Source organism: Dasypus novemcinctus, chromosome 12, assembly GCF_030445035.2.
Source record: "Dasypus novemcinctus isolate mDasNov1 chromosome 12, mDasNov1.1.hap2, whole genome shotgun sequence".
NCBI lineage: Eukaryota > Metazoa > Chordata > Mammalia > Cingulata > Dasypodidae > Dasypus > Dasypus novemcinctus.
Genome location: NC_080684.1, coordinates 16,660,722 through 16,688,252, shown reverse-complemented (window position 1 = coordinate 16,688,252; position 27,531 = coordinate 16,660,722). Strand labels below are relative to the sequence as shown.

The 27,531-nt window shown below is 45.4% G+C and overlaps 2 protein-coding genes across 14 annotated transcripts in view; one reads left to right on the top strand and one right to left on the bottom strand.

The window, feature by feature from the left end:
* Positions 1-656: 656 nt before the first annotated feature.
* On the top strand, positions 657-9,643 carry ASB8 (ankyrin repeat and SOCS box containing 8). 2 transcript variants are annotated; one of them, XM_004470402.4, is made up of 4 exons: positions 657-791; positions 3,791-3,950; positions 5,391-5,495; positions 7,807-9,643. In XM_004470402.4, the coding sequence occupies exons 2-4, from the start codon at positions 3,822-3,824 to the stop codon at positions 8,437-8,439; spliced, it is 867 nt and encodes a 288-aa protein (XP_004470459.1). In that variant the 5' UTR covers positions 657-791; positions 3,791-3,821; the 3' UTR covers positions 8,440-9,643. The 2 variants fall into 2 exon arrangements, with proteins under 2 accessions (XP_004470459.1, XP_004470458.1); XM_004470401.5 differs by having other exon boundaries at positions 669-791; positions 3,787-3,950.
* Positions 9,644-11,826: 2,183 nt separating this feature from the next.
* The window catches only part of PFKM (phosphofructokinase, muscle), a 47,646-nt gene continuing 31,941 nt past the window's right edge, over positions 11,827-27,531 (bottom strand). For all 12 annotated transcript variants that reach the window (XM_071218807.1, XM_071218808.1, XM_071218809.1 and 9 more), the window contains 20 exons: positions 24,683-24,760; positions 23,055-23,244; positions 22,654-22,819; positions 22,284-22,328; positions 21,764-21,872; positions 21,177-21,272; positions 20,856-20,948; positions 20,099-20,224; positions 18,865-18,929; positions 18,335-18,398; positions 17,465-17,614; positions 16,966-17,036; positions 16,509-16,596; positions 16,272-16,424; positions 15,618-15,782; positions 14,513-14,574; positions 14,190-14,301; positions 12,803-12,902; positions 12,615-12,720; positions 11,827-12,378 (listed from right to left, as the gene is read on the bottom strand). In XM_071218807.1, coding sequence (XP_071074908.1) covers positions 12,234-12,378; positions 12,615-12,720; positions 12,803-12,902; positions 14,190-14,301; positions 14,513-14,574; positions 15,618-15,782; positions 16,272-16,424; positions 16,509-16,596; positions 16,966-17,036; positions 17,465-17,614; positions 18,335-18,398; positions 18,865-18,929; positions 20,099-20,224; positions 20,856-20,948; positions 21,177-21,272; positions 21,764-21,872; positions 22,284-22,328; positions 22,654-22,819; positions 23,055-23,244; positions 24,683-24,760 — 2,184 coding nt within the window. In that variant the 3' untranslated portion in view covers positions 11,827-12,233. The remainder of the gene's footprint in view (positions 12,379-12,614; positions 12,721-12,802; positions 12,903-14,189; positions 14,302-14,512; positions 14,575-15,617; positions 15,783-16,271; positions 16,425-16,508; positions 16,597-16,965; positions 17,037-17,464; positions 17,615-18,334; positions 18,399-18,864; positions 18,930-20,098; positions 20,225-20,855; positions 20,949-21,176; positions 21,273-21,763; positions 21,873-22,283; positions 22,329-22,653; positions 22,820-23,054; positions 23,245-24,682; positions 24,761-27,531) is intronic.

Genomic DNA, 27,531 nt, shown 5'->3' with positions numbered 1-27,531 from the left:
CTAGCTTTGAAATGTCTGTGTCTTGCACATAAAGTACACCTTTTAGAAGTGACAGCATCTTTATGAATGGGAAAGGTTATTGTCAGCATTTACATCCTTTTTCATCCTCGACCTTTGGGCTGAGGTGGTTGAGTTTGTCTTTTGTGCAGCTCAGTGTGAGCGAGGGTGGACAATATTACGGAGGGGTCCCGAGGTACATAGATTCATTCCGACATTATGAGTAAATGCTGGAGGTCTCTCTTGATTTGCCAAAGACACCTGTTCAATAACAGTTTAGTCTCCTAAGCAACTGAACCAGCATGGATTTAGTGGACAAAAGTTGTATACGTCTTAGCGAGTGTGGTATGGGACGTGGAAAAACCGAGGAATGAGGTGTCCAGGCCCGATTTCAGGTGAGGACAGTGGGGAGAAAGAGGAGGGCACGGATGGTTCCACCGCAGGCCTGGTCCACGCAGGCGCCGCCACACACAGTCCGCCCGGGAATCAGTATACGGGGCGTTTTTCCCCACTACGGGATGCCGACCAGTGCTCAGACAGCGCCACATTGCGCCTGCGCGTAAAGCCTCCGGACGAGGCGAGAAAGTAACCGGTTAAGAAAGCCTCGGAGGCACGAAGGCTGCTTTGTCAGTCTACGCAGGCGCGCCCGGGTTACGGCCACTGGGCGGTGCGCAGGCGCCCATCCGGGTCGGTCTTCCAGGGGTGTAAACAGAAGGGGCCCGCTGGTGACAACTTCTGCTTCCGGGTCACGCCTTGACAGCGGCTTTCGCGACCCAGCCCAGCCCCGCGGTTCGGTGAGTCCTGTCCTCGGTGCGGGAAGGTCTGCAGCCAGGTCCCCCATCCCGGGGCACCACAGCCAGTAACGCTTCCTCCGCTGCCCGCCCCGGGTCCGCGCGCCCTCGGGCTGGGAGACGTCGTTCCGAGCCTTGGGGGATGGGCGCGGCCGCGATGGAGCGGGGGTTGGTCGCCTCTGGAGCTTCCTTGGCTTAGATTGCGCGACCCCTTTTCAGTTCCGCCACCGGGAGACCTCCCGGGATTGCTGCCACCTTATGGGAGCCCAGGCGGAAAGTGACACCACACGTCCTTCCTTGTGCCCTTGCCCTTCGCCCCCTAGCCTCGGGGAGGCGAAGGTGCCGCGAGCCCTTCCCCCAGCAGGTGCGGTGGCGCTGGGGGCGCTTCTGGCCCGGCCGAGGGTCTCCGCCGACCGCCGTTCCCCCGCACACCCGCCGAGGGAGAAGCCGAGGCCTCACTAGCACCAGTTGCTCCTCTTCCGTTTTGCTTCCAGCTTCGGAAAAAAAAAACAAAAACACAACACAACACCTCTTGGTTTTCTCCGGAATCCGTGGTAAAGGAAAACGTGGGGAGAGGGCTTTCAGCCCCCCACAGAGGAAGGGGCCGTGCATAGGCAGCATCCTGGAGAGAGGTCGAGTTTAGATTTCCTTGACCTTTCCTTAACAGTGAATATTGTCCATCTGCCTCGGAGGTTCAGTCTTCTGCCGGGAGCTTCGAGGCAGCCGCAGTGGACACCTAGTCATACGCCGAGTTAAAGGTTCTTAGCCTGGGGTGCAAGAGTGCCCTGGAATGAGTGCAAGGTGTAGTTACAGCAGAAACGTGAAGAACCATCCCAGTCCAAACCTCCCACTTTAGGTAGATGCTCTGCCTTCTGCCTCTTTTCTTGGAGTCACCAACTCAGATACGCTTCTGCCCCCTCACCCCGCGCCCCTTTTTTTCCTCCCTTCTTTTTTCTTGCTACAAAGGAGTAAAAAATATAGACCCTTGACTCTGAGGAGTTTGTTGGTTGTTGGAGAGATGAAAACATATGCCAAATCTAGAAAATTTCAGAGAGTTATAAAAGGGCGTAAGCTTATTCATTCATGAAAGCTGGAGAATGTCCATTTTCAATTATTGATACATGTGAATTAAATGTTTTTAACTTGCATTCTTTTCGTTTTGTATATATTTAAAACAGATATAACTGGCTACTGATTAACAAAATGGAACCTCTTTGAATTTATAGTGTATCACAGTGTATAAAGGAATACACCATAAAAAAGACAAAAAATTACATACCATGATATAGCAAAGTAACTTTAGGAATTTTCCCCTTAGTAATCATCATATGCATAATGTGTTTATTGTAGTTGTTAATTTATTAGGATCAAAGAAATAAGCTTTCTTATTTATTGAGGACCTTCCATGTGCTAGGTACTACTGGAAAAAGAGTATCTTTACCCCCAAGGAGCTTATAGTTTAATAAGAACAAGGATGCTAAACACTTACGCCTAGTGAGCTGATACTGCATACTATGTTTTCTGTGCAGTTTTTGATATGTACTTTTTCATAGCAATGCTCCACCTTGTTTGCTGTAACATTAAATGCTTGCCAATTAGCATCTCTTACACTGCCAAAATTTTTATCATACTTGAATTAAAACATTGCATTATTTTTTTCTTTCTAGAATTTCTTCATGTCGTGGTTTCAATATAAATTTGCCTGATCTATTTCTTGGTTGTCATGAATAGCCAAATATTACATTTTTAAGTTCATTTTGCACTCCTAAATCTGTTTGCTTTCCTAAAATTTGAAAGTGTATGCCATTGGTGTAAACTGTGAATTTTTTAGAAATTTATTTAGATGACTCCAGAGTAGTTGTACTTTTTGCTCTTTCGTTATTTTATTTTTTTTTTTTTTTTTGTTTTTTGTTTTTAAAGATTTATTTATTTATTTAATTTCCCCCCCTCCCCTGGTTGTCTGTTCTTGGTGTCTATTTGCTGCGTCTTGTTTCTTTGTCCGCTTCTGTTGTCGTCAGCGGCACGGGAAGTGTGGGCGGCGCCATTCCTGGGCAGGCTGCACTTTCTTTTCACGCTGGGCGGCTTTCCTCCCGGGCGCACTCCTTGCGCATGGGGCTTCCCCACGCGGGGGACACCCTTGCGTGGCGCGGCACTCCTTGTGCGCATCAGCGCTGCGCATGGCCAGCTCCACACGGGTCAAGGAGGCCCGGGGCTTGAACCGCGGACCTCCCATATGGTAGACGGACGCCCTAACCACTGGGCCAAAGTCCGTTTCCCTCTTTCGTTATTTTAGAATATTATTTCAAATGTTTTCTATTTTTTTCTTTGCTGAAGACATCTGAAAATATTTTGTAGATGCCTTGCCATTAGTAACATAGATACATTTGTGCCCTTGCTCTCTACCTCTTCTCAGAGTCCCTCAACCAACCAATTTTTATTAACCCACTTTTTGTGAGACTGTGACAGGTCTCATATGGGGGAAAAGTATAAGACAAGGTTCTTGCCTCAACTGATTACAATTTAGATGGTGAATCAATATGTGCATAATAACTGTACTCTAAGGCTAAATATAATAAATATCTTGAAGATAATTTCAATAAGAAAGACCACAAAAGTTCAGAAGAGGGAAGGAATGTTTTGTGGGAAAATGGGGAAAAAATGTTTCAGGGAACCTTTAAAAATCTCATTCTTTGACTATCTGTTTGTAAACCATACAGAGACCCATAGGAGACATAAGTCCTCTTGGGGAAATCTTGTGCTCCACTACTACTAAGTCCGAGAATAGAGCAGGTCCTGAGGGTGAGAGCATTTACATCCAAGTTTACCCAGCTCTCTAAGCAACTGTAATAATCTATATCTATTTCCTTATGATTAAAGAAAAAATGATATTAATCTGATCTTGAAGTCTACTTTTAGTGTTAGAAAGGCCTCAGAATTCCTAGCCATAAGGACCGAAGTGCTCAGGATGTTGTGTTTGCCCAAAATTTCTTTGTTTCAGGCAGTTTGGAGCATGTGAACATACTCTGAGTCTTGATGAGTTCCAGCATGTGGTATATTATGCAAAGCATTCAAAGCAAATACTCTCTCTCAGAGCGCTTAATCCGAACAATTGCTGCCATCCGTTCCTTTCCACACGATAATGTAGAGGACCTCATCAGAGGGGTGAGTGTGCTGTTATTGATGCAAGAGTCCTTTGGGAGGTGAAGTGGGAAAATTTCTGGGTGAGCCTAGTAGATTTATGGATTTGCTACTTTGACTCAGCACAAGAGCACAAGGAATTATTGCAGTCTTCTTAAATGTGTTAATTGACTTATTCATTAAAATATTTCTCTCCCTATGTTTTGCTTCCCTTCTCCCCTTCATTCGTGTATCTAATGTTTCTCTTCATGAAGCATTCTATATGACCACTAATTTAATATTCTTTGTAAATGCTGATTATGGTGCATATAGATCCTGTGAGCTCAAGGTCTTCTATACATGTTGTACTAAGGGAAGAAGGCAAGTAAAGCAGAGGTGGTTTTCAATTCCTTATGAGCCTTTCTCCATACCTAGGTCATAATAATTACATTGAGTGATTTCACTTGCCTTCTCTCTTAACAACAGCTGGTAACTCTAGTTCATCCCTAAAAGAAAAATCCATGGTAATTGGTGACCTAAGAGGACACCTTAACTATCCATTATCCAGCCATTGTTATTCAGTAATTCACTTATTACTGGCATCCTAGAAGGTCTTTGCTACCCTATTCCATGTTATTCCTGTTGAAGAGCAATTACAGCGTAATTTTTTGATCACTAGAAAATGCATCCAGATTCTTCTGTGCATTCTTTTTAACAACATTAGGATCCTTTTTGACAACCTGGACTCTGTAGCTGCTTCATAGTCCAGCTGTGAGAAGGAAGTCATACAATGTTAGCTGATTCTCACAAAAATGGTATCAGATTCTGCAGGAGAAACTTTGTCTCGTTCTGATTCTAGCTTTACTGCTGAGTCATTCAGTGACTTTGGTCTTACTCTGGTATCTCCATCTTCTTGATCATATTTGGAATAGAAACCGCAGCTGGGCTAGGTGGCAGACTGCTGATTACTAAAGCCTACTTTGAAGATGCTTATAAGCAGAGAAATAACATTAAGATATCCCTACTGTTAGTAATGGTCACCTGTTGAATGGCAAAAAGAGCATGTTTTCCTAATTCTCCTGGCCTCAGTCAGACTCATTAACAGATGTTTTCAGGACATGGTGGCCATAAAAATTGCCTTGCCAGTTCAGCTTTCCTACTTGGTGATATAGTTCCCACTGCTTTCAAATAAGATTAGGTCCTCAGTGATTACCAGAATGCCATATGGCAGACTTCCTATGGAGAGACTTCATTACATTTAAGGAATTGACCATTCCCTTCACTCATCTTCAATGTATTTCCTAGGTTTGGACCTTGGCAATATGATTTTGTTTAACTTATAAAAATGGAAACTGGGGACTAGTGGGATGTTTTTGGTATAATCAGGGCTAGAACTCTCTTCTGCCCCTGGACACAGTTCTGAGTCTTATCCTGCTTGGGGAGGCAGAGGTGAGCACACTGATGGACATTTCCTTCTGCCTGTAGGGAGCAGATGTGAACTGTACCCATGGCACACTGAAGCCCCTGCACTGTGCCTGTATGATGTCAGATGCTGACTGTGTGGAGTTACTCCTGGAAAAAGGAGCTGAGGTAATGTTCTTAACACCTTCACATTAATGACTCACTCAATCTTGAGCTTCATGTTTTTTCAGAATTGCTCCCAGTGTCATCTTCTAGCTCTAACCAGTGTAAAAGCAAAACATAATGATAGAAATAAATCCTCAGGATTTCATCCCTTCACTTTTCTTCTAAGTTCTAAGTACAGAGGCCTCTCAACTCTGACTAAATTTCAGCTGTTTGAGATATACTAGCAGATGTGAACTTCTAATACCGCTGTCATAGGGAGATAAATATCATTAGGCAACTCCTTTCTCAGGTTTAGGTATTTGTGCTATTCCTGCCCACTATTTTATTTTAGTATATTTTGTTCCTATCTTCTTTGTAATGTGAGTATCTCAAGGTGAAAGCAGATTAAGTTTTTAGTGGGCACTTGGCATGAGCAAGAAGTAACAGTATAATGAGCAGCTAAAAGAATAGATTTCATAGGTTTAAATTCCAGCTCTGCCACTTCCATCTGTGCAACCTTGAAAAAGTTACATTAAAAACAAATGGGAGTGGGAAAGGGACATGGCTCAACTGATAAGAGTATCCACCTACCATATGGAGGGTCCAGGGTTCGATACCCAGGGCCTCCTGACCTGTGTGGAGCTGGCCCACGCTCTGTGCTGCCGCGCACAAGGAATGCTGGCCCATGGAGGAGTGTCCCCTGCGTAGGGGAGCCCCACGCACAAGGAGTGCGCTTTGCAAGTAGAGCTGCCCTGCGTGAAAAAAAGCGCAGCCTGCCCAGGAGTGGCTCCGCACACACACAGAGCTGATGCAGTAAGATGATGCAACAAAAAAGAGACGCAGTTTCCTGGTGCCACTGACAATGCAAGTGGACGCAGGAGAACACACAGAGAGCAGTCAACAGGGGGGAAGGGGAGATAAATAAATAAAATAAATCTTTAAAAACAAAAAAACAAGCAAAAAAAACAAATGGGAGCGGATGTGGCTCAAGCAGTTGAGTGCCTGTTTCCCACATAGGAGGTCCTGGGTTCAATCTGTGGTGCCTCCTAAAGACAAAAAGCAAACAAATGAAAAACCAACTTTGGGGAGACGGTGTAGCTCAATGGTTGAGTACCAGCTTCTCACATACAAGGTCCCAGGTTCAGTCCCTGGCCCAGTACCTCAAAAAACAAAACACAAACCAATAAACAACAACAACAAAAATCTCTTTGCCTCAGTTTCCCCATCTGAAAAAATGGAATGACACTAATACCTTCATAAGATTATAAAGTGTTTGGAACACAGGCATGTAGCAATTGCTAAATAAGTGTTAAATAAATAAATGAGCAGTTTTGACTGTTTGTGAGCAGTTTTGAAAGTTCATTTCTGAGACAGGCTTGATTGATACATGCCTTGAAGCTGGTATGCAGGCCTAAAACAGTGGCCAGTAAGTGTAAGGGGCCAGCCACTCAGGATCCTTATCTCCACACAGCCATGTTGTTCTCTATTTGTCATTACCTATCCCATAACTTTTATGAGAAAAACTTTGTTAGTGACCCTGAAATCAAGCCAATGATGAAAGTGAAAATATCCAGCCAGAAGACAGATTTTAGCTAAATAAAAGCCCATACTCATGTCTCGATTTTGTTCTACTTTATTTTATGGGGTAAGATTATATGTTATTTATAAATGTGAGGATTTGAAGTCTTTTGACTGTAGCCTTCAAAAATTACAGGTGATACCGACTCTTAGCAAGCCAGCTCCTTTTCCAGTATTGGGAGATTTGTGCTTTTCCTCCTTTCATCCAGGTTTTCTTATGAACTCACGGAGTATTCTTGAAAGGGGCTGACTTATCTTAACTGTTTGCTCTTCCCTGTATGGTAAAAGCACACATGTAAAGCTATGTGGACAGACCTTTGGCCTCATTATTTTTCAGTCTGGTTGCTGTTAGCTCAGGATACAGAGAATCAGGATAAGTGAAATAATCCCAAACCTCTACTTTGGCTTGTATAATCATGCTGCTCTCCAATAAATGTCTTTCAGAGAATTTACAAGGACTTAGAGTTCATCTTCTCGTTGTTTACCCCTTACTCCATGGTAGAAATGCTAATGAGCAGTAAATGAGTATAGAGAATATAGCAGGAGAAACCTGTATAATGCAGGCCAGCAAATCAGTGTCATCTGTCCTGTCATTTGTCCATTTTTTTCAAGACTCCCTGGGAACTGCTTGTTGACCCTCTTGTTCAAAACATTACCTAGCAAACATAGTGGGTGAGTACATGCAGCCTTCTTTGCTGCCCTCCCATCTTCCTCTCAGTAGCCTGTCTACTATAATAGAGTTCCTCCCTCCTTACAGGTCAATGCCCTGGATGGTTACAACCGAACAGCTCTCCACTATGCAGCTGAGAAAGATGAGGCTTGTGTGGAGGTCCTGTTGGAGTATGGTGCAAACCCTAATGCACTGGATGGCAACAGAGACACCCCACTTCATTGGGCAGCCTTTAAGAACAATGCCGAGTGTGTGAGGGCACTCCTAGAGAGTGGGGCCTCTGTCAATGCCCTGGATTACAACAATGATACACCACTCAGCTGGGCTGCCATGAAGGGAAATCTCGAGAGTGTCAGCATCCTTCTTGATTATGGTGCAGAGGTCAGGGTCATTAATCTAAAAGGCCAGACACCCATCTCCCGCCTGGTGGCTCTGCTAGTCAGGGGACTTGGGACAGAGAAAGAGGACTCTTGCTTTGAGCTCCTCCACAGAGCTGTTGGACACTTCGAATTAAGGAAAAATGGCACCATGCCACGAGAGGTGGCCAGAGACCAGCAGCTGTGTGAAAAACTGACTGTTCTGTGCTCAGCCCCAGGAACTCTAAAAACACTCTCTCGCTATGCTGTACGCCGTAGCTTGGGACTCCAGTATCTTCCAGATGCAGTGAAGGGCCTTCCACTGCCAGCTTCTTTGAAGGAATACCTGTTACTTGTAGAATAGCATGGAGGAAACGTTTGCACCATCATACGGGCAACTCTGGGTGAGGTTTTTCCCTGCAGTACTGTCACTTTGCCATGGAAAACAGGAAAAGCAGTTGTTCTGTAATTTATAGATTTTGAGGCAACATGTCACAACAATAACCTCCACACCATCTCCCCTCCCCAAACCAACCAATGGAAAGAAAAAAAAACAAAACAAAAACCCTTATCTTTGTTTTCTGTTTATTGCTTACTTAGCTTTATATACTGTACCCTGCAAGAGATTTCCCCCATTCTCACCTTTAAAAAAGAGTCAGCAGTGCAACTGAATTTCTGTAGGAAGATGAAAACTAAAGAATGTGTTTGGTTTTCCTTATGGGACATGATGACTAACTCTGGAAGAACCGCTGCAGAGCATTTTTATTAGTCTGAAGAAATTTAAAATCACAATTCCAGCAAACAGTTGCAGCCCACAGATAAGACACTACAGTTCTAAGAATTCGGGCTGAGTACCTTGTCATAGGGCTTTCAAAAAGGCCTGGCCCCTGGCTCCTCATCAAGGAGACAGGAGTCTGCCTCTTTTCCATGGGTGTGCCTAAGGGTTACACTAGTTCAGCAGCATTATTTCAGAGATTGTCATGGCTGCTTTCCATAATGGTAGGTTCTGAGCAGTCCTGAGAATTCCAGGTTTCTTCTAATGTAGTTCTCTTTTGCTTCCTGAAAGCCAGTTTGCTCTAATGGGCTTAGCAGGCGTCTACTCCACCTTACACTAAGGTGCTTGCTCTAGCAGGGGAGGAGTGTGTATAGGCTGAGGCTGCCTTTTGTTTCCTTCCCTTTAGAAAGCCACTCTGCTAAGAGTTTATTTTTCTTTCAGTTGTTTTGAAAATTCTGTTTTTTATTGCTCTAAAGATATTGGGGGAGGGAGCAGAATTGGAAAGGAGGGAAAGAGCTGCATTTGAGATAACCCATCTACCCAGAAAAGGTGTTTTCATCACCAATACTTATTCCACAGTCCTCTTCCTTTTCATGTTCATAAACCACATCAAGTTGTTATTGATCTTAGTGACCTGTATGCAAATTTGATCTTTTTTAAAGCTGGTTGGTAACTACAAACAATATGGAATCTGCTGACATAGCTCATTTGAAAAAGTATGTCTGTTTTGTCCTTTTGCTGTTGGTGTTTTTTGTCCACTTTAAAAAAAAGAAATAAATAGTTCTAAAAGCAAGTTTGGCAATTTCTACTGTTCTTACTTTTTTCCACTTTTTCTGGGGGTTTTCCCTGCAAAAGACCCTTCCTTTCCTGCCAGGGTCTTCAATGTATCTTTCCCTTTCCATTAGCAACAGTGATTTTTGGCACTGGTGGAGTGAGGGAATGGGAGGACTTGGGGAGAGTAATTGAAGAAGGTTCCCCTTACCTCTTCAGTCCTACTTGGAATTACTGCTTTTTATGTTCTCAAAGCCAGCTGCCCACTAAATTACTGAAGGAACTTTTTAAAAATATTGATGCCAGGACTTCACCCCTTACCAGTTGTTTCAGAATCTCTTATGGTGGGCTGAAAGGCTCAGTGGGTTTTTAAGTTCTCCAGGTGCTTCTTATGATTAGCCAGGAATGAGAAACACTGCTTTAGTTCTCATTTATTAGAGTAACCTACAGCACTTTTAAAAATACTAAGGCCCAGACCCCACCTCCAGGAACTGATTTATTTGGTTTGAGTGGGCTAAAGGCACCCCGGGTGTTCTAATATTCAGGCCAGGCTCTTCAGAATGGCGTTAGGTGCTATTTCACTTTTCATCAGAGACACTATTAATAATCTGATAAGGGGAAATATTTTGTCCCTGTCTTCTCAGTCACTTCAAAATCACTCATGCAGTTAATGACTGATAAATTCTGCTTTACCTCCACTTAGAGTTTAAACACATTTTCCCTTGTGTGATTTTTGGTTGTTGTTTTTTTTTCATTCTGGGGAAATGGCATTTTCCTTCCGAGGTTTTGTTTTTTTGTGATGTCTTCACTATGTCTTCTTTGCCCCCAGATCTTATTATGGTCCTAGGTTTCTAACCCTTTGCAACATGATATTTTTCTTTTGTGATTAGCTTTCTGTACCTCCAACCCTTCCTTCTTCATTATTTTCTCAAAGAAACAACTCTTAAGTAAAAGACAGGAAAGAGGACCTATGAATTAATAGCAGCGCTTAAAATGTTACTTCCCAGATCCGAATGAATCCCTGAACTTTCCCTTTTATTCATTTTTATAGTCTTTATGAGTTTTTAGATTTGATGTAGCGTGGTAAGGAGGAAGAGTCAGTGGGGAGTAAGGATGCATTTTGAAGTCAGAACTGAGTTTCAGTCCTAGTGTTAAAAACTGAGACCTGGGACGCATTTAATCACACTGAACCCTCATGTCCTCATCTCTGAAATGGGCTGTTCCCCCCTCCTCATAAGCTGTTCTGAGGACTCAGTGATAATATGTGATACATCTAACAGTGTTGATATTTATCGTTAGTTTCTCTTTCCCTTAAAGAACTGTACAAAGAGTATTCAGCTGCTTTAATCCCTGACTCTTGACAAGCCTTCTATACCCATTTTTAGGGTACAGAAAGCCAGCAAAAATGGTATAGTAGAGGTAATTCCTTGTAAAACCTTGAACCTCCTCCCTGCTTCATCAGGTAAGTGAGGAAACTGTGCAGGCTGGTACAAATGAAAGCCAGGGTCTGGGTACTGATGGCTAATCTTAAACCTGGCATGAAAACAGAACTCCTGTCAATTCTGGGTATAGTCTGGCCCCAGTCCCTAGGACTACAGCTGCATTACATGGGAATTGAACATGGGAGGAAGAATAAACTGTTCTTAATGAACAGAAGCTGCAGCTGAATAAGAACTGGCATTCTCCCAAAGCAATATGCCAACCAACCAACCAAACCACAGGCTGAGGCTGAGTGTCACCAAACCACATTCCAGGCTTTTGAAATGTACATTTCTACCCACAAAGGTTCTGCCAAATGGAATCTGGCTTTCATTCAGGAAGAAATACAGGGCAAAAGTTGAGAAGGAAGACCCCTTGGTTGTAGAGGAGGGGCAGAGATCTCTGCTGGAAAAGGCAACCTGGGTAGTGGATATATGGTCAAGTGGTGAAATACAGCTTTACGTTTAAGGGAGCCTGGTGAGTCCTCTTGGCTGCAAACACAAGGAACTAGTGTGGGAGGAGGATAAGGACCAGTGTCATATGTTCTGGGGCCCTGTGTAGAAAGCAAAAGATGCTGCAGAAAAATCATCCCTGAAGTAGATAAGCACAGGGAATGATCACACAGGCTGCGCTAGCCACACGCTCTGGTCGGGGCATAGTCTGGTGGTGCATGGACTGATAGTATCACATTGCACTTGTGAAAACGACCACGTAGGAGAACCAAACTTGTGCACAGTGACCAGTTGGCATTTATTAGTGTGATTATAGCTTGTCACTGTAGTAAACTTAATAGAGGAACCAAGATGCTGTTATCACAAATAAAGAAATAAATAAAGCTTATTTTAGGAATATTCTAACCGAGTAACTGAAATCTAACAGTGGCACTAGAGGAGCTCAGCCTCATGTGACAGATGAAGCTGGGGTAGAAGTCATGATAAATTCTACTTCAAAGGAGCTTCCACTCAATGGCCCCTTCCCCAACTCCCTGGTCAAAGCTCATTATGGCTGCAGTTACAGAATGAAAGGAAACCTAATGAAAAATGAGTTAGAACACTAAGAATATGTGCATTTGGATCTACTAGAGTGTGAGCTGACCATGACCAGGTAATCTGTTCCTCTCACTTGCAAGAGGTTTAAACGGGAGCTTCTCCGGACCTCTTTCGAGAGATGTGCTCCAGGTGGGCGTGCTCTGAGGTGTCCAAATCAATCTCATACTTGGCCAGAATTTTGAGGATGGGCCTCAGCTTCAGCCACCACTGTTCCTTGGGGATGCGGTGACTACAAAAGAAGGAGGTAAATGATGATATAATCTTTTAGCACCCCAAACAACTCCCACAAAAGGCTTTTGGGAAAAAGTTGGGCAGAAGAGACTATAGCAAGGACATCAGAACTGAAGTGGATAGGACTATAGGTATTAACCCTAAGAGAAAAGGACAAAGCCTGTGAACAGGTTGGGAAGAGCAGATCTTGATACTACCAGTGGAGGAACCACTCCAGCTAGGAGATTTACTCACTCAAAATCCGTCTGATCCTTCAGTTCAGTCACTGGTTGAAAGACCAGAGCCCTCTTACGCATTCCCAGAACACAACCTGAGTCTGGAGTATTGGCAAAGATCCGCCCTGCAATAAGGGGCTGGTCAGTTAGTTCCTATACTGGCAGTCAGCCTTTATGGAGGGGGGCTCAGCCTCTTGCCTCACCTACCGTTACGGTAACTCTCTTTGACTTTCCCAGACATCCAGTTCATAGCCTTGGCTCCCATCTTAGTGGCAAAATTCCTGTCAAATGGAGTTGGGCTCCCACCCTGGAAAAAGAATCATAAAAGTTACAGAGGGAAAAGCTCTAATGAAATGGCAGAAGTATCCAAATACACTGAGGAAATGGAAAGAACAGACCCTGGATTTACAGCCAGAACCAGGAAGCCATAAGTCCAACTATGAAAGGGTGAACTGACATGGTGCTTAAGCAGACATGACCATTTATCTAGTATTAAGAGTAACTAGTTAAAAAGTAAAGGGGGTAATGGTCCCACAGTTCCCTCTCTTAGTTCGAGCTGCAGGATCCTGTTCATTTTTAGTTTCACTGGCCACCCAGGCAGTTCCTGCCTGGCCTAGCAGCTTCTGTCAGCAGAACCTGTGGCCCAATATGGCTGCTCTGGGTATCACCACTGGATAACAGAAAACATCATCAGGGGAGTGGGTATAGCTCAGCTGGTTGAGAGCCTATTTCCCATGTACGAGGTCCTGGGTTCAATCCACGGTACCTCCTAAAAAAACATCAGATTTTCTCTGAACTGAGAGAACACAGTGGGGCAATGGGAAGGAAGGAAAAGCAGGAAATACTTCAACAAGTTATCTGATAATTCATCCCTGCATTCCTGTAGGGCCGATAAGCTCATTTAACCTGAGATATTGGGAATTCATTTGTGATTAGGGAAAGGTCAATGCTTGAGAGGCATCAGCTGGGGATATCTGGAATGGCAGAGCTGGTACCATCTGCGAGTGATGCAATCTGGGTGTGAGCAATAGAAAGGAATTCCTTTCTCCTTGACACCCCAGTCTGTGGAGATGGAACCCAACACTGGGAAGGTAACTATACTCGTTGGACAGGTTTCTCATGGAAGGCAGCATGGAGCAGTGGAAAGGCTCATTCTGGCTCAGACCCAAGCTTGATGAGTGGCCCTGAAAAATTTATTTCTCCTCTCTGGGCTCATTTTCTTCATCTAAATCAGTGGTTCTCCACTGGAGATGATTTCCACCCCAGGGGACATGTCTGAATACATTTTTGGTTGTCACGCTAGAGGGATCCTTCTAGCATCTAGTGGGCAGAGTCCAAGGATGCTGCTCAAACGACAATGCACAGAACAGCTCCTCACAAGAAAGAATTATCCAGACCAGAAAGTCAGTAGTGCTGAGGTTGAGAAACTCTGCTTTGAGTGATGAGAATGGATCAGGATAAAGAGGTTTTGATTCTATGACTAAGAGATTGTGGGCCCCTTCTCCATGGTGGCACTGACAGCCGCCAGCAGGTTGGAAAGGGCCAGTGGAAAGCTCAATGGCTGCTCAGGATTATTGGACTATGCCTTCCCTACCTGTTGCATGTGGCCAAGCACGTTCTTCCTGCTGTCAAAGATGCCCTTACCCTCCTCAGAGTACAGGTTGAAAATGAAGTCAGTGGTGTAGTTCTCATTGCACTTCTCATTCCTGCCAGGTACAAACCAACAGCCTGTGATGTCAGCTCTCTCCCTGCCCTCCACCTCCTGGCTGCCTGTGTGGGCTCTATTCTTCCCTCCTGTCCCCTCCCTTCGTATCTACAGAGTCTCCAGGTATCCCAGCCCTGGATCCATTCTGTGGGTTAAGGCCAAAACCTGATTATCTTTTCTCTTCATTTAGGAACAAACAGTGGATAAGGTACCTTAATACCAAGCCCCTTTTCACAGTTGTTCTCATCTTTTGCACCAGATGGTCAACATTGGCCTGAAAATGAAACAGTAAAGCCTAAGCCTTGCTGAGAGTGGATAAGGACGAGCAGGTGCACACATCTCTCTTCTTCCACATCAGGCCTTTCCAGGAGGGGAGAGGGACGTGGAAGGAGTTGTTTACAATCCTGGGCCAGAATGGTGCCTAATCTCTATAAGAAGTTCAGGGCAGACTGAAATTCAAACCAACACTTCAAATGACACGGGCAGAGGCGCAAGAGGGAAAGTTAGAGGTGGCTGTGCCAACTGTTGATGGTCAGTTTTCACTCCCTAGCCACTCCCCTCCCATCTCCCTTTCCAGGGGTTTCGGGTTCCTCTCCCCTCAGAAGACTGCCCCTGTTGACAGTGCTGGCCTTTAAATGGGCTGCTAGGAGGTACAGCACAGGCTCATCTAGAAGGAACATGTCCCTTCATTTGGACTTTGAATTGAGGGTGAAGGAGGCAGACCCCCACCCTCCATCCCGGGTGCCACACTTCTTAGACTGGGAGTTCCCTCTTAGCAGCAGTCCCAGTGCTTCAGGGCTCCTCTTCTCCACTGAACTGGAATCTTAGGAAATAAGGCTCATACGGTCCTTCTGTGAAACAGGAGTCAGAGCCCAACTTCCTCAAAAATGGAATGAAAAGAGTCTAGCTTTGGTAGCCGGGGAACTCTGGAGGGGTGGCACGATGGAGTAAAGATCACCGACGTTCTCAGTTAAGCCACTTACCGACTTTCTTTCTTTTTCCCCACACCTACTGACTTTTGAATATAGAAAAGCCTTTTAATTTCTCCAAACCTTTCTCATTTGTATTACAGAGATAACATCTCCTGGGCATGTCTATTGTGGAGATAAAATGCAAAAATGCATGTCAAGGGATTAGCAGCGTGCCACCTGGCTCAAAATAAATGCTCAAACGAGGAGCTGTGGTGTGTATGCAGGTCACACAGGAGAGTGCCAGGCTCTCAAGACTCCACAGACCAATGCGCTCGGCCCTCCTCGAGACAGTGTGGACAGACGGGGGCAGGGGAGAGCTAGCCAGCAGCCACTGGGTAGTTTCTACCTGTAGGTCTCGGATGGTGAAGGGCTCTTCAAAGATGTAGGCAGCATCAGCCCCGGCTGCCAGTCCTGCCATGGTGGCTAGGTAGCCACAGTAGCCACCCATGGTCTCGATGATAAACACCCGACGCTTGGTACCTGCTGCTGACTGCTTGATGCGATCACAGGTCTGCAAAGACAGGTGGGCACAGTTAGACAGGGCCAGGGGCTGGATTCTTATCACTCCGCTGGTCCCTGCCATGAACCCAAGTCAGGAACTGTGTTCCCCCCATGCCGGCTGGGCCCTGGACCTCTTGCATTCAGAGCCAGCGGGCACTTTTTCCAACCACACTGAGGAACTTGTTCCCTGGGAATAAACTTATGTCTACCCTTTCTGTTGGGAAATAAGCTGTATGACCTCAGAAAGGAAAAAGTAACTTTTGGAATTTAGACTACTGATGCATTTCTAGCTTAAAGGACTCACAGCTTGAGAAGAATGAACACCCTGTGTCTGGTTAAGTAAAGTCTGTTTAAATGCCTGGGCTTGAAGCATTCTTAAACATTGCCACTTGCTTAGTACAAAAGAGTAGCTCCTTTTCCTTCTTGTTCCCAGGACCTCACTCTGTCCTGGGATTAGAATCCTGGTCAAAGGGGATGAGAAGTGGTGGAGGGCACTCACCGTGCAGATAGTATTGAGTGCTGTGTCAGTCCCAACGCTGAAGTCGGAGCCAGGGACATTGTTGGAGACCGTAGCAGGAATGACCACAAATGGGATGCAGAGCTCGTCATACTGCTTCCTGCCCTCCATCAGCTCCAGACCCCCTGTGTAAGCCTGAAAAGAAGAGGGCAGCAGGGACACTGAATGGAGAGAGAGGGAAGGTGGCAGGGAGAGGAAGAAATGGTGGGGGGCACTCACCTCAAAACCCCCAATGATGACAAGGCCCTGAATGTTAAACTTAGTGATGTTGGCACTGATCTGCTCAAAGCTCTTCTTGGGTAAAGTCCTAGTTTTTGGGGGGAGGGGGAAAGGAGAAGATGAATGGAATTTGGGGAAGAGACAGTAAAACTGAGGAAGAGAAAAGCTAGAGTTGGAAGGCACTTCATAATTTTTTGACATGTGCTTGCTTTCTTACCCTACCCTCTCACCCCTGTCCACAGGACAGACACACATACAGGGGGCTCTAAATGACCCAGGATGCTAAAAGATGTTTGGATGGGGATGTCTGCCCTCACTGGAGCATCTGTGAGCTTGCAGGTGGAGGACCTAGATGACAGTAGTAGAAGCAGATCCTAACCTAATGACTTGATGCCCATACTCCAAGGGACACCTTTAAGGGGTGATAGGGAAGAGGTGCTCCAGTAATGCCACTTACCTCTTAGTCCCAAGTTTAGAACCACCTTGCCCAGTCCAGCCCCCAACATAGCTCCAGCCGGCTTCCTCAATCTGCAGAAAAAGGTCACACTGATCTGCCTCAGAGCCAAGAGGTCTATGTGGGACTGATGCCACCTCTTGAATTCTGACCCCACCCCTTGGTGCTCCCTTGATTAGAGGACTGGCCCTAGGCATCTGCTTTTTTCCACCTCATTCCCTCCTCACTGTTTCACAAATATTATGCCAGGCACTGTGCTAAGCTTTGGAAGAGAAAATTGAATAAGATGTGCTGTTTGCATTCAAAAGTTTCATCCCAGTGGTTTCTGCCTGTTCCTAGTGCCCTAAAATTAAATATCTGCTACTACCTAGGCCCTGGGGAGAGGTAGTGAGGAACAGGGGAAGGAAAGAGAATGAACAGGTCAGCCCTGCTATACCTCCCCTCCCCATGACTGCTCCTTGACCCCAGAATATGTGCCCGCCTTCTTTTTTATCCTCCATACCTGGCCCTTGGCCAGGCCCTCGAAGCCATCATGCACAACCAGCATCCGGTTGCCCTGGATGAGGCCAATTCTCACAGTGGAGCGGACAGCAGCATTCATGCCTGCTGCTGGGGCACCCACGTTCATCACAGCCACTGTATGTGATCCAGCCTGTGGGGAGGACGCAGAGCAGGAGCAGAGGAAGAGAAGCCCAACCCAAGTCCCTTATGATCCTGGGTCAAGGACACCTGCCTCTGACAACACACTTTCTCCCAGGGAATCTGCACAGCTTGCTGCCTCATACTATGGAAGCAACATTCCTTACCACAAATCAATAAATATCACCACTGTCTCTGATCCCAGAAATCGTCATCATATAGTGCAGAGACCTTCCAGAGCAATAGTTCCCAAGAAATGATCCTTGGACCACCTGCATCAGAATTCACCTGGGGAGCTTGTTAAACGTGCACATTCCAGGCCCCAGCCCCAAGCTGGCTCATAATATGCACATTTAATAAGTAACCTAGATGATTCTGATATGCACTAAATATGGAGAACCATACTCCAGTGGAAGAAGATGCTTAGATACACTTAGATGTGACTATTCCCAGAAGGACAAAGCATATAAGCCCCCTTTCCCATTCCTTACATGCTATTCTGCCTCACCAGCCCTGATCTGTACACAGGTCTTGGGTTAAAGACATCCATGACAGACTGAGAACATGAAGCTGGTGTCTGGGGTTGCTAATAAAAATTTATCTTAGTAGGGTCAGGGATGCAGCCTTGAAGATTACAGTGGGGGCAAAGGAGAGTTGTACAGACTGGGGGTAGTACTTCACAGAGGAGACTGAAAGAGGGAGAGAGCAAAAGAGAGAGGGCAAATTGCCATACCTTAGCCACTGGGGGTCGGACATGAGCCAGAAGCTTGTACACCTCCCAGTTGTTCATGAAGCTCCTATAAAAAGTACAGAGAAAGTCTTCAGATGAGGCCGCAGGGCAAGGAGCCATGGGGATACTGGTCTGAAGTTTACTTCTCAGCATCAGTTTCCATAGGGCAAACCTCTAAGGGCATAAGTGGGGCATAGCAGGGATTGAGCAGGGTGGCTACTAACTCATCAAATACTCCCCTAAGCACTCCTCTACCACACACTGTGCTCAGCACCACAGGAGAATGTCCCTTGTCTAGAGAAACTTAGAATTTAGCTGGGATTATAAAATAGCAGACTATAAAAGGCTGATCCCGGGGAGCTCATCCCTGGGATGAACTGAGACTCCTGGTCATGGTACAGTGAATTTTGGGTCAGGGGGAAACTGGCATAGAGACAAGAAGGCGAGGAAGAAGCAGAGCTCATATTTTGGGTCTGGAGCTGTATGGCTTTTGGGCTTCATCCCAGCATCTGACTTCTTGGTCATCTCCTCACCGGCCTCTCAGCTTCAAGGCTTCGTCAAACTTCTTCTCATCCATGGCTTTGGTCACATCTTTGGTCTGAGGGAGGAGCAGAGCAACAGTCACAACTCCAAGGCAGCGCTCTGCACTGCTGGATTTCCATCCCCAGGTCAAATACTGCCCCTCTCTGGGCTTTGACTGGCTTTGCCCATCCTGTCCCCGTACTTCTACACCCTTCAAATTTTTACAGAAATATCTTCACTTGGCCTCACTTTTCTGAGGAATGAGCAGTGCAAGAAGAGGGCTGACAATGATATATTTGTTAGAATAATGGGCAGGTTGGAGGGGGGCTCACACATACATAGCATTTTCCTTCATTCCATACACAGGTTCCCCAGCTGCAAAGAAGTCTCTAAACTAATGAAAAAATGAAGATTCTGCAGATAACCCCATTAGGAAGAAAAGTGGATCTCTGACATGGGCTTCCCAACCACTGATTTCTGCTCTGTGAGTTAGCGCAGTAGCGTTTGAGCTTTTGGAGATACAGATACAACCAAGGGCTGGAGCTTGCCTTGGCTGTAAGTCTCTGGGACTCCTGAGTCTCGGAGAGAAGCAGCCCAGGAGATGGGGAGCACTGAGACCAGCCCTGAGAATCAGGCTAGACACGCTGATATGCTCTGTCATATCACAGGAGTGATTCCTCCATAGTAACAGCCTGCATTTCCTGAGCAGACAACATTTTCTAGGCAACACATCAGACCCTTTATATAGCATCTCTCCAACCTTTATAATAACTCTCAAGGTGAATATTAATAACCTCATTTTGGTTCAGAAAAACATGTCCAATGTAGAAATCATGGAGAAGTATAAGCTACCCAATCAGACCTTAGTATTATTCCCTTGCCTTTAATAAATAAAGTTAGTAAGACTATTGTATTTCTCTTCCAAGTAAGACATGATATAGGGATTAAAACTGAGGGTTTGAGTTTAGATATTATGAGATATTAGGTCTCATTACTATGGAGGATACAGTTTTCCATCTTCCTTCGGAGCATGTTACAGACAAGGGAACTGAGGTTTAGTTAGAGAGGTTACAGATCATATGCGAAGCCCACTGTTCCCTTTCCCAAAAAAGCTCTCAGTAGACCATGCTGCCTTTCCATCTGCTCCTGTCCCAGTGGTCTCAGTAGTTGGTCCTATATCCCAGGAGCTCCAGCTCGAGGCTAGGGCTTGGGCTATTGGGAAGGGAGCTTGGGATTAGTACTTACGACCTGGACACACTCCATGAGAGGCAGTCGCACAGCCTGGTTCCCCGAGAGGCTCACCACACAGGCTGGGCTGTCTGGGGTCCCCTCTAAAAGTGCCATCACTGCTTCCACACCCATCCTGCTGCCCTGCAGGAGACCAGGGAACAAAGGCAGCCTGGGTGAGGCCTCCCCATCCTCGCCCAGCCTCACAGAGCCAGGGCACTGAAAGCCCTGTCCAAATCATGGGGTTGAGTTCCACATTCAAGGATGGCACCAATAACATACTGGGTTTTCTTCCCCACCCACGTTTCATCCGAAGCTTGATGATGCTTCCACCTCTTGCCATCAGAACCCCAAGGATTCTGCCTGGTTCCAAAGAAACATATTCACTTTAACTAAGGGGATTACTGGGACTTAGTAATATTCCTTTCTTATTTATACACAAAGAAAGGATAGTACTTCTCTCTTCTAATGAAACAAGACAAAAGAGTTCAAACTGAGTGTCTACGCTTAGGTCTTAATTACTTCACCGATACTTGGAGCTCTAAGACATTGGACCTCGTTACTAAGGGAGAGCAGAGCTTCCCATTACTTTTTGCAACAGAAGAGAACTCTTGAGTGTGGGGTTAGGTCGAGGACCACAGCAGTCCAGAGGCTGGTGAAGGGATAGCATAACCAGCAATTTGGGTCCCTGTCCCAGTGAAGTGCAGTCCTGCAGGGGGAGGACAGCAAGACTGAGGGTTCCAGGGCACGAGGGCCAGAGGGCGCCATGACTTACCAAGATTCGGTCAAAGGCTGATGGTGTCCCGCCCCGCTGCACATGCCCCAAGACAGTGACCCGGGTGTCATATCCCAGACGCTTTACCACCAGCTGAAGGTACCAAAGAGACAGAGAGAGAGGGAAAAACAGAGTCAAGGGGAACAACAAGCTCAGCCTCTTCTCTTGTAAGGATTCCTGGGTGGGAGCAAACCAGGGGGAGAGGAAGTGCAGAAGAACTGAGGGAAATGCAGTATCAGTATCAGGAGACACAGAAATCACAGTGAATGGGGCTGGGGTGGGGCTGGTGCCTAAGGCCTCTGAAGCTTCATTCATACTCACGTTCTTGATGTCTTCTGAGGTGATTGGTTTCCCATTCTTATCAATCGCACCCTCAGCCACAATGATGATGTTGAGACGGGAACCACGGGTCCTTGTCTGGTCAAGAATAAAGGGAAGGGAAACGGACTTGGCCCAGTGGTTAGGGCGTCCGTCTACCACATGGGAGGTCTGCGGTTCAAACCCCGGGCCTCCTTGACCCGTGTGGAGCTGGCCCATGCGCTGTGCTGATGCGCGCAAGGAGTGCCATGCCACGCAGGAGTGTCCCTCACGTAGGGGAGCCCCACACGCAAGGAGTGCGCCCCGTAAGGAGAGCCGCCCAGCGCGAAAGAAAGTGAAGCCTGCCCAGGAATGGTGCCGCCCACACTTCCCGTGCTGCTGATGACAACAGAAGCGGACAAAGAAACAAGACGCAGCAAATAGACACAAAGAACAGACAACCTGGGGGGAGGGGAATTAAATAAATAAATCTTTTTTAAAAAAAAGAATAAAGGAAAAAATGGTCGGTGGAATGGAATGGATAAGAGGGAAATGGACGATAAGTGGCATAGGGTGGGAGGTTTTTTAAGGGCACAATAAAGGGCCAGTACCTCAGTGAGCCGGCGGCAAAGATGTTCCTCCCAGTCATCATCTGGTGGACATTCAGGAATAAAAACCCAGTCAGCCCCACAGGAGAGAGAGGTAACAAGAGCCAGGTATCTGAGATGAGAGCCAGAAGCATCATGCTAGGAGCTAACATGCCACAAAGAGCCACCCCATATCCAACAAGTTCCTCTGGCCCCAGGGTGGGTGAAAGGTCTGGGGAGCCTCCGTCTCATTCTTGGGGTAGGATGAGATTCGGGCCCTGAAGAGCACCTTCTATTCATCCTGCCTCAGCAGCGCCTAGTCTCAGCACAATGTCCATTCTGTATTGAGTGAGTGCCCATGTATGTACATACCAGCACATGGACATACGTAAGGGAGGGGGAGTGGAGACTGGGAAAGGGACAGCACCAAGAGGAGCATGGCCACTGCCAGATCTGCAACCACTATACGCTTCTCTCAACTCTGGAAAGAGGAAAGGACTATTGCTGGGTCCATGGAATAACCGAGTCAGGACGGGGATCTTACCCACAGTGCCGGCCCATCACTTCTAACACAAATGTCCTCTGGTGGCTGCAAGAGAATGACAGGATTTACACAGTTCAGGTGTCCTTACGGTCACGATCAATCACCTAGAGTTATGCTGCTAGTCTTCCAGCAGATTTCCTGAGGGACGAGGAAGATCTAGGGGAACACTTTAGTCATAAAGTATCCTTCCAAGGCCTAGGAAAACAGAAGTAAAAGGTGTTCAGGGAGGAATGTGGTCAAGGAAGGGAAGGAGAGGGAGGAAAAAGAAATGCAGAAGACTAGACAAAACCAGAATCCTCCAGAACTACCCTAAACTGTTATCTTTCCATCCCCCCACCCTCCTACATGCCACAGCCCCCAGCCCCCTGACCTCTGAGCAGTGGTGGTGATGGCATCGACAATCTCTATGATCCGGTGCAGAGCAGAGTCTGTGCCAATGGTCATATCGGTGCCGCAGAAGTCATTGTCAATAGAGCCAACCAGGCCCACGATGTTCAGGAAGCTGGATTTCTTAACCTCCTCAGCTGTGATCTTACCTGATAATAGAAAGCAAATCAGAAGCCACAGGGTGAGCCACTGAGGCATGCCTACAGAACCATTATTGGAGCGAGAGAAAGGAGGGCACAAGGGAGGGCAAAGAATGCCCATTTGTGTCTGGGTAATAGTCTTTCTCCATGGGGAGGTGAGGGTTGTCTGTGCGGTGTGTGTGTATGTGTACGCACACACACGTGGATGTCCCAATGAGCAATACTTATGTGAACAATGTCTCACCCGCTTTCTGGAGTTCACTCAACAAGTCACTCCACTCAGAACGGAAGGTGTCAGCCCCAGTGAGGCTGCCATCACCCCCAATGACACACAGGTTGGTGATGCCACGCTTCACCAGGTTGTGGGCAGCTCGGAGTCGTCCCTCTCGCTCTCGAAAGTCCTTGCACCGGGCACTTCCGATGACTGTGCCTCCCTTTGGGGAAGAGGAAGAAGTCAGCTCCCAGATGACACAGCCAAATTTGGGCTCAACAGGCTAAGATCTCCTTTACATTCCAACACTGTAATAGGCTGACCTAACCATGTGGCTCCTTAGGAACTTCCTGACAGCTTTAAGAATCATTTGTCCTTTCCAAAGAGAAGGGAAATGATGCCAGCGGAGACATCATGGGGTCATTCCCATCTTCTCCTATACCTCTTAGAAGACTGCTAAGACCCAAACCATTTCACTGAAGGCTTTGACATCAAAGTGATTATCCTTAAAGAGAACAAGGAAATACATACATATCTGTTGGCTTCTGGAATAAGCTCCATCTTTCATCTCTTCTTAGAAGTGTAAGAAAGAGTAGCAGTCACTTCAGTCTTTGGAAACTCCCCCTAGTCGGCTCGTATTATTGGATTGTGTCCAAACTATTATTAGGAGTTCTTCCCAGTATGCTTGGCCGTATTCTCTCCCTTTTGAACACACTGTGATTTTTAACTGTAACCAGGTACTGCCATTCCTTTCCTCCTTGGGATCTATGGTCTTGTGGAAGGAGCCATAGTACCCAGGTATTCACAGTAAAAACAGCTCTGGAAACAGAAAGCCTTAAATTCCCAGGAGCTTAGAGATACCTTAAGAGAGGTAAATATACTTGGGGTTTGCATAAATCATCTAAGCCTCTGGGTATGCAGGAGTTTGGAAAATCCTGGCTCATTCTCAGACTATTTATGATAGGCACAATTGCCTTTGTAGGGCTTCACTAGGCATAAAAAAGCTGTACACTACATTTCCTTCCATGAATTTGGGGGGGATTGGGGTAAAGAATGAGGCTATAAGTGTAATTTGTAGATTTTATTTTTAAGTAAATCAACAAATGGATATATATTTCTACCTGGCTGGCCCACAGTGGATCTATATATATTAGAAGGAGCCTAGAATGACCTGGAGAAAATAGCAAAAAGGGCTGTGGGTATGATAGGGATATATTTAGGATTTTTTCTACAAGCTGCCTTCATTCCTTCCTCCCCTAAATGGTCTGGTTTCAGGTTACCTCATGCCCATCACATGAGGGCTGGCTCTGGTTCCAGTCTTCTGGTAGGGTTATTTTCAGGGCTAGAACCTTCCCCGTGACCCCAGAGTAGGAGCTGCTTACATGCCAGTTCCCAAAGTCTTGTCTATGACCTTTCCATAAAGAGCAAACCATCTTGGGCCCCATCCTGTGACCACTCCCTCCAACCGCCCTGCCTCCCCCCCCAAGCCAGGGTGATGTTTTCACATACAAAGAGTAGAGGGCAAACCTAGCTCCTTTCTTGTCACTGAATTCCTCTACATCAAACTACATGGTAGGGAATTTGGGAGACCATGAGCCTACACCAGAGTGGGGTGAAACAAGGATAAAACAGATATGGGACAGAAGTCCTCTGGAACATACCAGCTGAAGCATCATCGAAACACTCTCCCAGGTGGCTTCCCTGATGTTATCTCCACCATCCACCAGGCCTTGATAACCCTGTGGGAACATTATACCCATTCAGCTTCTGCTAGCCTTCTCCCCTCAACTTCCACGATTAAGATGGGATCCCTGGAACCTTGTATTAGGCAATGGGTTCTTAAATTTTCACAAAAGCATCAGCAACAAAGAAAAAAAACAGGTGAAATGGACTTCATCAAATTTAGAACTTTTGTGCAGCAAAGGACATTATCAAGAAAGTGGAAAGACCACCCTACGGAATGGGAGAAAAAAATTGGAACCCACATATCTGGTAAGGGTTTAATATCCAGAATATACAAAGAACTCCTACAAACCAACCACTAGTATGGCTGTTACTTTAAAAAATGGAAAATAAGTGTTCGCAAGGATGTAGAATCCTCACGCATTGTTGGTGGTAACATTAAATGGTGTTCCCGCTGTGGAAAACAGGTTTGGCAATTCCTCAGAAAGTTAAGTATAGAATTACCAAATAACCCGGCAATCCCACTTCTGGGTATATATCCAAGAGAGTTGAAAGCAGGGACTTACACAGATATTTGTACACCAGTGTTCATAGAAGCATTATTCACAATAGCATAAAGGTAGAAGATGGGGCGGACTTGGCCCAGTGGATAGGGCGTCCGTCTACCACATGGGAGGTCCGCGGTTCAAACCCCGGGCCTCCCTGACCTGTGTGGAGCTGGCCCATGCATGGTCCTGATGCGTGCAAGGAGTGCCCTGCCACGCAGGGGTGTCCCCTGCGTAGGGGAGTCCCATGCGCAAGGAGTGCGCCCCATAAGGAGAGCCGACCAGCGCGAAAGAAAGTGCAGCCTGCCCAGAAGTGGCCCCGCCCACACAGAGAGCTGACTCAGCAAGATGACGTAACAAAAAAAAGAGACACAGATTCCCGTGCCGCGGACAAGAAGATTCAGCAAATAGAGAGAACAGACAACCGGGGTGGCGGTGGGGGGGGTAAGGGGAAATAAATAAATAAATAAATAAATCTTTAAAAAAAAAAAGTTACAGTTGAGCTTTAAAAAAAATAAATAAAGGTAGAAGAAACCCAAGTGTCCATTAATAGACAAATCAATAAACAAAATGTGGTACGTACATACAGTAGAGTATTATTCAGCTGTAAAAAGGTATGAAGTTATAAAGACATTGTGTTGAGTGAAATAAGGCAGACACAGAAGAACAAATATTGTATGATCGCACTTATATAAAATAACTAGAATATACAAATTCAGAGACAGAAGGTAGGTTACAGGATAGAGGGGGCGGGGGTGGGGAATAGGGACTTAATGCTTAATGGGTCTAGAATTTCTGTTTGGGGTAATGGAAAAACTTTTGTAATGGAAGATAGGGTTGGTAGCACAACAATGTGAAGGTAATTAACAGCACCAAACTGTATACCTGAAATGGTTAAAATGGGAAATGATACGTTATATACATATATACGTTGCTACAATAAAATAAAACTTAAAAAAAAAAAAAAAGGCTCCCTGGGCTTCCCTGAGAATCAAGTCACCTTCTCTGACCATTAATTCCTGGGTATTTGAGAGATCATCACTTATTTTTTCCCCTTAATATATGCCATACCTATTTTCAGTTCCCTAAACATAAATCAAAATCATCATTTTCAATGGTTAGAAAGTGTTTAGTTTTTAAATTAAAAAACAGGTTTTTTAAAAACACTTCCCCTTCCCTCCTTCCATTCTCCTCTCTCCTGATATCCTCTAATCTGCTCTCTACCTCTGCAAATTTGCTATTTGTCATCTCAGTGATATACAATTTTTATCGTTAATGTGTCTTGCTTATTTCACTGAGCATGTTTTCAAGATTCTTCCATGTTGCAGCATCTTATAACTTCCTCTAAATATAGAAAGTCTCATGTCTCATAATTTTTTTCCAAATATAGCCAAATAATATTACATTGTGTATATGTACCACATTTTGGTTATCCATTCATTTGTTGATGGACATTGGAGGTGTTTCCAGCTTTGGGCTAATGTGAATAACACTGCTATAAACATTTGTGTACAAGTGTTTGCAATCCTGTTTTCACTTCCTTTGGGTATAAACCTAGAAATGGGATTTCTGGGTCAAATGGTAATTCTATATTTAATTTTTTGAGGTACTGTCATATTGCCTTCCACAATGGCCACACCATTTTACATTCGTACCAACAACATGCTAGAATTCTAATTTCTCCACATCCTCTCCAAACACTTATTTTCTATTTTTCAATAGCCATGCTTATGTGTGGTATCTTATTGTGGGTTTTTTTTGTTATTGTTTATTTTTGTTTTTTAAAGATTTATTTTATTTATTTCTCTTCCCTTCCCCCATAACCCCCCCCAGTTGTCTGCTCTCTGTGTCCATTTGCTGTATGTTCTTCTGTGACCACTTCTATCCTTATCAGTGGCACTGGTTTCCCTAATGGCTAATAAGATCATCACACGTAACACAGTCCAAGGAAGGACATATCGACTCTTTTCGTTTTCAATACCCTGTTCTATTTTCTTCCATTCTTGATATTTGATCTCTCTTCCTAATATTTAATCTTAATTTCTCTTATATTAGGCTCATCCTATGGCCTTGAGAACAACAGAGGAAAGAAGAAGGAAAGGAGAGAAACATGACTTCGTAAGAGAATAAAATCTGAGAGAGGAGAGACAGAGAAGAGTGGGGGAAGCATAAGAAGAAACCGGGAGAAAGGAACACAAGTGGAGTTAGGACTTCAGAAAGTTAGACAAACTACAGAAGGATAGTGACACTCTTCCCCATCCTGGGGCTCTAATCCACTTCAG